The 11,404-nt window shown below is 39.0% G+C and overlaps 1 protein-coding gene across 1 annotated transcript in view; it reads left to right on the top strand.

The window, feature by feature from the left end:
* The first annotated feature begins 1,884 nt into the window (after nt 1-1,884).
* LOC133578411 (serine/threonine-protein kinase 4-like) overlaps nt 1,885-11,404 on the top strand; it is a 35,857-nt gene continuing 26,337 nt past the window's right edge. Inside the window, exons 1-3 of the mRNA XM_061932829.1 lie at nt 1,885-2,299; nt 11,023-11,103; nt 11,183-11,311. Of these exons, the coding sequence (XP_061788813.1) occupies nt 2,256-2,299; nt 11,023-11,103; nt 11,183-11,311 (254 nt within the window). The 5' untranslated portion in view covers nt 1,885-2,255. The remainder of the gene's footprint in view (nt 2,300-11,022; nt 11,104-11,182; nt 11,312-11,404) is intronic.

Genomic DNA, 11,404 nt, shown 5'->3' with positions numbered 1-11,404 from the left:
GCCTTTTGTTTACTTTGTGAATGGAATTTATCAAGCACAATTTTTCTCATGATTGTTTGCTTGTTCTGTTTGGCGAAGGTGGTACATAACTACACCAAATACTTTGTAATTCATTCATCCATCCATCCATTTTCTACCGCTTGTCCCTTTTTTGGTTTGTGGGGGGTGCTGGAGCCTATCTCAGCTGCATTCGGGTAATAGGCGGGGTACACCCTGGACAAGTCGCCACCTCATAGCAGGGCCAACACAGACAGACAGACAATATTCACACTCACATTCACACACTTGGGCCAATTTAGAGTTGCCAATCAACCTATCACCAGGTGCATGTCTTTGGAGGTGGAAGCCGGAGTAACCGGAGGGAACCCACGCAGTCACGGGGAGAACATGCAAACTCCACACAGAAAGACCCCGAGCCCGGGGATTGAACCCAGGACCCTACTATTGTGAGGCACATGCACTAAACCCTGTGCCACTACTGTATTTCATTCATATTTTTAATCAATCAATGTTTATTTATATAGCCCTAAATCACAAGTGTCTCAAAGGGCTGCACAAGCCACAACGACATCCTCTGTTCAGATCCCACATCAGGGCAAGGAAAAACTTGCCCAGGGCGACCGGTGCAATGGACGTCGAGTGGATCTAGCATAATATTGTGAAAGTCCAGTTCATAGTGGTTCTAGCATAATAGTGAGAGTCCAGTCCATAGTAATTGAATTGAGCTATTTTGGAAAATAATGTCCAGTAAAATTAATAAATTAGCATCATATATTAACTGTTTAATTTCAGGTGACATTGGCAACATTAAATTGGCCCGAGAGTGTGCATGTTGTCTATTTGTGTTGGCCCTGTGATGAGGTAGCGACTTGTCCAGGGTGGACCCTGCCTTCCGCCCGAGTGCAGCAGGAATAGGCTCCAGCCCCCTCTCGTGACCGAGAAGGATAAGCAGTAAAAAAAAAGGAATGGATAGATGACTCCGATGTAAGAGTGATTAGACTTAGAATTAGACAAACATTATTGATCCACAAGGGAACTTGTTCCACACAGTAGCTCAGTTACAAAGGATGGAAAGAATAATGCAGGTATAAAGTAGACTAAAAATGTACCATAGTAGCAATATAACATATTGTTGCGTTCGGACCAGATGTTCCTCCCAGGGAATTTAAGTTGCTGATCACGCCCAAGTTCTTTTGATGACACATAAGCTGAGTTCAATTTGACCACCAGACAGATTGGGTATTTTGTGATTTATTTTCAAAGCTTTGAAAATAAACGTGAGACCAATCCAGTACAGCAAGCGTTCACTAGCGCAGCTAAAATGATCTGATCTGAAATACGGAAACCTCATCTATAAAGTGTCTCTTGCTCCCACCCTCGTTGTCTCTTCCTCCAGCCCGAACACATACCCATTGTCCTCCCCAGCTGGGCACAGGAACAGATAAGAGAAAGGAGTTATAGCTTCTCCCTGCATACCACAACTTCAAGGTTGACACATACAGTACTTGCAGACAACCAAAAGAGAACAACAGGAAGAACACTAGGTGTCTTGTAATATGACTATGAAAGTAAAGAAGTAACACTTAAATATGGATATATGTAAATATCTGCCTCTGACAATATATATATATATACACAGTATATATATATATATATACACAGTATATACATCTTATATCGCCATAATTAGTTCATTTTCTACTAATGTGTTCTCCTCACAGTTTATCAAAACAGTCCGTTTACATTGTTTATAACGATTGTTTTAACATGTCATTTGTCAAAGTAATGACATTACAGGTTCATTACACTTTGTAAATGAACTAGACTGGTTTCTGCCGCCCTCTGTCGGTCTCATCCGGCACTACATGCTTTGTCCCGCCTTCCTGCTTCTGCTCTTCCTGGTTCCTCCGAAGTGTCTCCACTTGCACTGTTCAACAAGTCTTAAGTTGTCCCCACACTGGAGGAGCATGGACATGCTGACAGGGGGACCATGTCCGAGAGGGACGTGCACAATAAGAGCACTTCGTCTTATGATATGAGAAGCACATTAAATCTCTTTTTTAACGGCGACGCTGCTGTACAACTAGCTGCTAGCCACTTAGCACGATAACAGCTAGCATTTTTAACGGCTGGCTGCTCGACCCCAAACTGACTTAGCTGTTAGCCATTTGGCAGGTTATCTCGTGGGAGGCCGGTGGAGACAAGCTGGTCGAGTTCGTCTGCGGACTCGGGAATAAGTTGAGCTGACGACCAGCATGGAGAACAAGGACAAAGTGCAGATGCGGAACCATCCTCGCAGGTAACACTACTGTCTCCTTTGCCTGTATGTCTCACCTCTGCCATTGGAAGAACGTTAGCAGCTTCACACCAAGTCCTGTGAAGACTATCTTCACTATTATTACATTTACTAGCGTTAACTGATTGACAGCAATCATCCTTGTCTCTCTGCAGATAGATCTCACTCTAGTACTCCAGCATGCTCAAGTTATTGATCGCTCTCAAGACATTGTAACGGACAGGTTCAAGTTAGTGTTTTTTTAAAGACGTTAACTATGTTATACACGTTTTGCTTACCTTCAAGTTATTGGTTGCTTTAAAGTCTTTACTACTAGCAGACTCAAACTATTGATCTCTCTAAATCTAATCTAAATACTTTGTTACTTGCAGCTCAAAGTTATTGGTCGTTCTGAAGACCATTACTAGCAGGACATTGGTCTTAAAAAATTGTAGCCAACACGTTTCAAGTTATTGTACTAGGTATCGCAAGTCTTTGTTACATCCATCCATCCATTTTCTACCGCTTATTCCCTTCGGGGTCGCGGGGGGCGCTGGAGCCTATCTCAGCTACAATCGGGCGGAAGGCGGGGTACACCCTGGACAAGTCGCCATCTCATCGCAGGGCAGGTCTTTGTTACAGTCAGCTTTAATTCATTGGACGCGTTAAAAGTCTTTTTTACTAGTAGCTTTAAAAAAAATGTGTTTGTCAATCTATAGACTTTACTTGCAGCTCCAAGTTACTGGTCGTTCCAAAGACCATTACTAGCAGGATATTGGTCTTCAAAAATTGTAGCTAACATGTTTCAAGTTATTGGTTACTCAGTATCGCAAGTCTTTGTTACAGTCAGCTTTAATTCATTGGACGCTTTAAAGTCATTTTTACTAGCAGCTGGTCTTTCTGAAGCCTTTTTTTTTTTTAACTACTCTGTCAATCTATAGACTTTACTTGCAGCTCCAAGTTATTGGTCACTCTAAAGCAGTGGTTCTTAACCTGGGTTCGGTCGAACCCTAGGGGTTTGGTGAGTCGGCCTCAGGGGTTCGGCGGAGCCTCCGCCGTGGAGGTCAAAACACACCCGACTCATCTTGTACATAAAAACTTCTCCCTATCGGCGTATTAAGAATACCCCCAAACGATGTTCCCTCTAATTTTCCATCTGATTTGCATGTGTGTAATTTGTTATGAGTTCATGCACTGTGTTGGTTTTGTTCTTTGAACAAGGTGATGTTCATGCACGGTTCATTTCGTGCACCAGTAAAAAAAAACATACAACTTTGTCTTGAATTTGAAAATTTTTATTTTTTATTTTTCACTGAAGAAGGGTTCGGTGAATGCGCATATGAAACTGGTTGGGTACCTTCAACAATGTTAAGAATCACTGCTCTAAAGACTTTTACTAGCAGAATCACGTTATTGGTCACTCGAAAGACTTTTTAACTTACAGATTCAAATTATTAGTTTTAAAAATTTGTAGCTGACATGTTCCGCCCGATTGTAGCTGAGATAGGCTCCAACGCCCCCCGCAACCCCAAAGGGAATAAGCGGTAGAAAATGGATGGATGGATGTTCCAAGTTATTGGTCACTCAGTATCGCAACACTTTGTTACAGTCCGCTTCAATATATCGGACGCTTTCAAGTCTTTATTACCATCAGCTGGTCTATCTAAAGGCTTTGTAAGTGTTTGTCAATCTAAAGACTTTTACTTGCAGCTTGAAGTTATTGGCTTCTCCTAAAGACTTTAATACAAGAAGGATTCATTCTTTTTTTAAGACTCGTTAGCGAACATGTTCCAGGTTTTGTAGCCAACAAGTTATTGCTCACTTGCAACACTTTGTTACGACTCACGCTCAGCTTTCAATCAATGGTAGCTTTAAAGTCTTTATTACTTGTAGACTCATGGTATTGTTTTATTCTAAAAAAATATAGCGAACGTATTTGTTGCTCTAAAGTCATTGTTTCTATAAACTCCAAGTTGTTGGTCACTCCAAAAACCGTTACTTGCTAGATCAAGTTTTTGGTAGCACTAAAACAGGTTCAAATGATTAGTCATTCTAAAAATCTGTATAGAACAGGTGTAAGTTATTAGTAATTATAAAGGGCAGGTTTAAGTTATTTGTTGGTGTAAAAACTTACTAGAATGTTCAAGTTGATGGTCTCTCTAAAAACACTATTACGAGCAGGTTTAAGTTATTGGTCGCGCCAAGACTGTAAATAGTACATCCATAGTCAAATATGATGTGGTTTAAGGCTGCAGCTAACGATTATTTTTCTATCGATTAATCTATAGATTATTTTTTCGATTAATCGGTTAATCTATAGATTATTTTTTCGATTAATCTATAGATTATTTTTCCTTTTACCGATTATTTTTTTTATTTAAAATGAAGATGAAAAAATAAATGTAGGCCAGTTTTTTCAAAAGGCATGGCTTTTATTTACAAAAAAAAAAGTATGGCCACTCAGTCAACATTGACAACAACATGACAAAATATTCTGTAACAATGTAAACATTTAACAAAATTAAAAGTAGCTTATTTGCTTTTAATGTGCAAATATAAAAGTAAACATCCAGTGCAAATCTTAATATTCTGCAATAGTATAAGCATTTCAAAAGTAAAAGTATTGCTTATTTTGCTTTAAAATGTGCAAAAATAAAGATAAACATCCAATTCAAAAAAGTGCAAAACGGAAATATTCTGTAACAACAGTGTAAACATTTCAACAAAAGTAAAAGTATTGCTTATTTGCTAAAATGTGCAAAAATAAAGATAAACATCCAATACAAAAAAGTGCAAAACGAAATATTCTGTAACAACAGTGTAAACATTTCAACAAAAGTAAAACTTTTGCTTATTTTGCTTAATAACACAACAATGATAGTATGATTAAAGTGAAAGTTAATTGTTCGTTTGTACATAGTATACGTAATTGTTAATGTTGTAAAAGGTATTTGCACAACTAATTAACGTTAGCGTTAAAGAGGAGCGCGTCTTTGTAAACACTGAACAGGCACGCCAAACGCTCCTCTCAGAGCGAAACGGTGCTTTAGTTTATGAATTTACAACGCAGATACAAATGACACATTCATGTTTTTGTGTAATGATGACAACGTATACTCACGCGGACGATTGACTAGTTGATGGTGATGGCAAGAACGCTACCGTTGTGCTGCTATGATAGGCCATTTCCGCTCGACACAGTGTGCATACAACAACATTATTAGCAGAGGTGGGTAGAGTAGCCAGAAATTGTACTCAAGTAAGAGTACTGTTACTTTAGAGATTTATTACTCAAGTAAAAGTAAGGAGTAGTCACCCAAATATTTACTTGAGTAAAAGTAAAAAGTATGTTGTGAAAAAACTACTCAAGTACTGAGTAACATACACACACATATCATATATATATATATATATATATATATATATATATATATATATATGTGTATATATATATACACACACACACACACACACACACACACATATATATATATATATATATATATATATATATATATATATATATATATATATATATACATACATACATACATTGATATATACAGTATATACTTTATATTTATTTATTTTGCCGTTTTTGTTTACATGTTAAAGGTGTTTTAATAATTATACATGCATGTTTAACATATAGATTCCTTTCTTTCATGAAGACAAGAATATAAGTTGGTGTATTACCTGATTGTGATGACTTGCATTGATTGTAATCAGGAAGCAGTGCTGGTAACGTCCACGTTTTCAAATGGAGGAGAAAAAAAGTTCCTCCTTTCTGTCTAATACCACATGAAAGTGGTTGTTATTTGGCATCTTATTTGTCCACCTTCCATATTCGTTTTTATACCCTTTACAAGAAATACATTGGCGGCAAACTCCGTAGCTTGCTAGCTTGTTTGCGCTGGCTTTCGGAGACTCTTATTTTGAAAGCGCAGGCGCGATGGAGCGGGACTTTTATTGTGAAGACAGGAACTGTGCAGTCAGTCTTTACGGTTGAAATAAAAAAAGGGTCTTTTTTCCTTCACACTTTTGATTGATTGATTGGAACTTTTATTAGTAGATTGCACAGTACAGTGCATATTCCGTACAATTGACCACTAAATGGTAACACCCGAAGTTAGCTCGGAGCCAGTCAGGTCATGTGACCCCTGGCTCTGTTTGATTGGTCCAACGTCACCAGTGACTGCATCTGATTGGTGGAACGAAGTGAAACGTCACCAGTAAGGCAGGCACTTTGAAGGTCTGTCTGACAGACCAAAACAAACAAAGCGTGCATTAACAGATCGATAAAAATTAGTAGCGAGTAGCGAGCTGAATGTAGATAAAAGTAGCGGAGTAAAAGTAGCGTTTCTTCTTAGGCCGTTTATTGAAATACTCCCACACTTTTGACGACTTTTGGCGTGCTTTTTTCCCCTCGCTCGCACCGCTCGCATCGTCTGCTTTGCGCTCCGCCATGACGGTAGTGTGACGTAAATATGCGACGCGTCGACGAACAAAAACGTCCTCGACGTATTTACGTAACCGATGACGTCGACTACGTCGACGCGTCGTTTCAGCCCTAATGTGGTTGTCATCCTTGAATTGATTTTAAAGACTTCTCTACTCCCTTTGTTGACTCCTGGTTGGCTTACAAATATTGTCTGGGTTTGAACATTGTTTTGTCTTATCAGACTTTCCTGTTCTACTCATCATCATGTTCATAGTACTCATCTTGAAGTCCTGCCATTCTCATCATAACTGGAACAGATTAGGACAAGATTAGGACAGATTGTTAGCAACACCATCAGATCAGCTCAGTACAAACATTTTACAACAATAATAGTGTTGACTTTTGATTGACACTGCCAGAGAAATATCCATTCACAAATATGTTTGTCATTCTTACTGTGTCATACTGAGAGCTGTTTCTAATATTTGCACCCAGTCGTGGACTTGAATTGAGGATGATCAGAGGGATTTTGAAAGCAGATTTGACTTTAAGAGACGTGTGCACATTTTTACTGTTCTATTTGTGTTCATATTGTAAAGAGCCGTTGCTGATGTTTGATGTTACAAACTTCATAAGGGATATTTTTAGGTTTCCTTATCTATAAAGAGTCAAGTGTATTTTTGTCTTCTGGCTTGCCGTGACAGTCTGAGATGGAAATAAAGTCCTCACTGAGATTAGTTCAACCCATGTTGAACAGGCGCATTCTTGCTAATGCAGATACAGACAATATAAATGATTTACATTTGGCCGACGGTAGAGTTTTTAATACTGTCATTGCATTGTGATAATGCATATTGATTAGACATTCTAGCTGTGTCTGCAAAATTAACAGCGACAAGCGAACAAAAACATTTTTGCATAATAGCTAATGTCAAAGCCAGTTCAAAGTCAGCTTCCAAGGCGGCAAATAATCTGTTTTTTTTTTTTTTTTACAAATATCATCCCTGCAGGACGTGGAATATCTAAACATGCTACATTACACACCGTTGGAGGATATACTATCCGCTAACCATAAATATCGAACGTAACGATAAGTATAATATCATTATTAGATCCATCCTATGGTAGTTAAATTGATATTTTTCTAATATCAACATTTTTTTGTTGTTTTTGTTATTGTTTACAAACTCAACAAATAAGTCACTGGACGCAGAAGGACCTTAGGAGCAAAAACCAAAGGATTTAAATCAGAACCAATTGTAGAATATAATTGTAATATTCAATTGATTATCATCAAAAACATCCTGTGTTTTTGTTTTTGTCTTAAACATTTTAAGTCTCAGTATCAGCATTGTTATGATACTGCCCCTGTAACTACTTGGTATTGGATCGATTCGATACCCACATTTGTAGTATCGCCCAAAACTAACGTAAAGTATCCAAACAGAAGAATAAGTGAATATTACGTTTTAACAGACGTGTACCTAGAACCATGTTACAACATATAGTAGCCAGATATTAACAATAAATTAGAGCAAGTGCATTGATGATAGTTGAGAAAATATTACAACTGGAAATGACGGAGTATGTTACTGCATATGTCAGAAGATAAATTAGGAGCCTTAGTAACCTGTTTTAAAATGGTTCTATTATCATTTATATACCAGATATTATATCGATATTTATATCGTTATCGCAGGAGGCTGCAATATATATTGTGATATAGATTTTAAGCCATATTGCCCATCCTTAGTTAATAGTATAAAAACATTAATGTGTCCACATAAATATTATTTTTCTCTGAAAGAGGGACTGTACTTTTTTTTTAGAATTTTCTCTGTCATTCACAATCCTTATGTGAGAAAGGCACACGTTTAAAAAAAAAAAACATTCTGACTCGTAAATAAACGCTCACAAAAGTCAGTTAAAAAGGAGTCGATGAAGCGCTCTAAAACATCCAAAAGCCACCATCATCATTTTATAAGTACACTATATTGCCAAAAGTATATGGCCACCTATCCAAATGATGAGAATCAGGTGTCCTAATCACTTGGCCCGGCCACAGGTGTATCAAATCAAGCACTTAGGCATGGAGACTGTTTCTACAAACATTTGTGAAAGAATGGGCCGCTCTCAGGAGCTCAGTGATTTCCAGCGTGGAACTGTCATAGGATGCAACCTGTGCAACAAATCCAGTCGTGAAATTTCCTTGCTCCTAAATATTCCAAAGTCAACTGTTGGCTTTATTATAAGAAAATAGAAGAGTTTGGGAGCAACAGCAACTCAGCCACAAAGTGGTAGGCCACGTAAACTAACAGAGAGGGGTCAGCGGATGCTGAAGCGCATTGTGCAAAGAGGTCACCTACATTTGAGCTTCCAATTAGCCCACGTACAGTATGCAGAGAGCTTCATGGAATGGGTTTCCATGGCTGCATCTAAGCCAAGTCCAATTCAAAGCGTCGGATGCAGTGGTGTAAAGCACGTCGCCATTGGACTCTAGAGCAGTGGAGTGATGAATCACGCTTTTCCATCTGGCAATCTGATGGACGACTCTGGGTTTGGAGGTTGCCAGGAGAACGGTACATTTCGGACTGCATTGTGCCGAGTGCGAAATTTGGTGGAGGAGGAATTATAGTGTGGGGTTGTTTTTCAGGAGTTGGGCTTGGCCCCTTAGTTCCAGTGAAAGGAACTTTGAATGCTCCAGGATACCAAAACATTTTGGACAATTCCATGTTCCCAACCTTGTGGGAACAGTTTGGAGCGGACCCCTTCCTCTTCTAACATGACAGTGCACAAAACAAGGTCCATAAAGACATAGATGACAGTCTGGTGTGGATGAACTTGACTGGCCTGCGCAGAGTCCTGACCTGAACCCGATAGAACACCTTTAAGATGAATTAGAACAGAGACTGAGAGCCAGGCCTTCTCGACCAACTTCAGTGTGTGATCTCACCAATGCACTTTTGGAAGAATGGTGGAAAATTCCTATAAACACACCCCGCAACCTTGTGGACCGCTTTCCCAGAAGAGTTGAAGCTGTAAAAGCTGCAAAAAGTGGAGCGACATCACATTGAACCCTATGGGTTAGGGATGGGATGGCACTTCAAGTTCATATGTGAGTCAAGGCAGGTGGCCAAATAATTTTGGCAATATAGTGTATGTACGTATGTAATGTAATAACAGGCACATTCATAATCACATGTAATATTTACTTATTTTGCTTATTTTAGCATACAAAGGCATATTAATTTCACAGAAGCATCACAATGTTCACTAGTCCCTTCAACAACCAACATTAAGCATCATGCAGCAGTATTGCTAAGTGCTGAACAAGATATACACACTTCGAACGTAATAACACAACCACTTACTGTACAATGTCTACTTTCACTAGGATGCAGACTGATGGGATGTTCATATCTTCCCGTTTAGATGAAAAACTAATCATAATCCTCACAAAGGGTTAAAAAAAAAGTGCCGCTAACTTGCGTCTTTTTGTGTCTTTCTCGTCATCTGCGGGTGTAAGTTTGATGTCAAAGTATACCAACTTCTTGGTTAATGGCCCCACCCGTCTCTGTCTATTCTCACTAGGATGCCGACTGATGGGATGTTCATATCTTCCCGTTTAGATGAAAAATTAATCATAATCCTACAAAGGGTAAAAAAAGTGCCGTTAACTAGCGTATTTTCGTATGTTTCTCGTCATCTCCAGGTGTAAGTTGGATGCCAAAGTATACAGTACCAACTTCTCGGTTTAGGGCCACACCCTTCTCCTAAACAGGTGATTTATAATGTAGAATTAACTTTCACCAGCTCAGAGGCGATACACCATCCCTCCGGCTACAAATGTCAATACAGCAGCATTAATTTAATAAATATCAATACAATTTATTTGGGATAGCCCCTTGAGATGCAGCATCCCGTTCTCAAAGGGGTCATAAGCTAGTTAGGTCTCTGTGATCACAGCGCAGCTAAAAATAGTTTGTCTGCGTAAATGCTTATAATACAATATCACTAATACTTCGTAATATTCAGGTCACAAATGTAAATGGAGTATTGTTGGCAGTGTTTGGATGTTTTTTTAGAGGGCTTTATAGGTGGAGCAGTGTACTCTCATTAGCTGCATTGTTAGCCACCTTGTACTAGTAGTATTTTCCGAGTTAGAATGCATAACAAAGATAAACATATGAGTTCTTGTCTTACATAGAGATTGTGAATGATACGCAAAATTCTATAAAAGTGCAGTTCCCCCTCTACCCCCTTGTTTTTGCTAAATTTTTTTTGTGTGTGTGTGTGTGTGTTACAGGCAGCTGAAGAAGCTGAGTGAGGACAGCCTCACCAAGCAGCCAGAGGAAGTGTTTGACATCCTGGAGAAGTTGGGTGAAGGGTAAGTCGCCCACGTCTTTCTCTCTTGTCACTCCTCTTCGCTTCCTATTTCTCAACTTCCTGTTGACGTTGCGCTGCAGGTCGTACGGCTGCGTGTTCAAGGCCCATTACAAACAGACTGGAGAGATTGTGGCCATCAAACAAGTGCCGGTGGAGTCAGACCTGCAGGAGATCATCAAAGAGATCTCCATCATGCAGCAGTGCAACAGGTGGCTGGCATTTGTTTGTTAAACAGTCACCTTCATTAATCACACCGCATGCAGAACCTTCTTTGCAAGCGATGTATGTCCTTAGCATTTATA

The sequence above is a fragment of the Nerophis lumbriciformis genome, linkage group LG38 (genome assembly GCF_033978685.3).
Source record: "Nerophis lumbriciformis linkage group LG38, RoL_Nlum_v2.1, whole genome shotgun sequence".
Classification (NCBI taxonomy): Eukaryota; Metazoa; Chordata; class Actinopteri; order Syngnathiformes; family Syngnathidae; genus Nerophis; species Nerophis lumbriciformis.
Note: the sequence above shows the minus strand (reverse complement) of the source record. Positions and strands in the feature narration are given on the sequence as shown.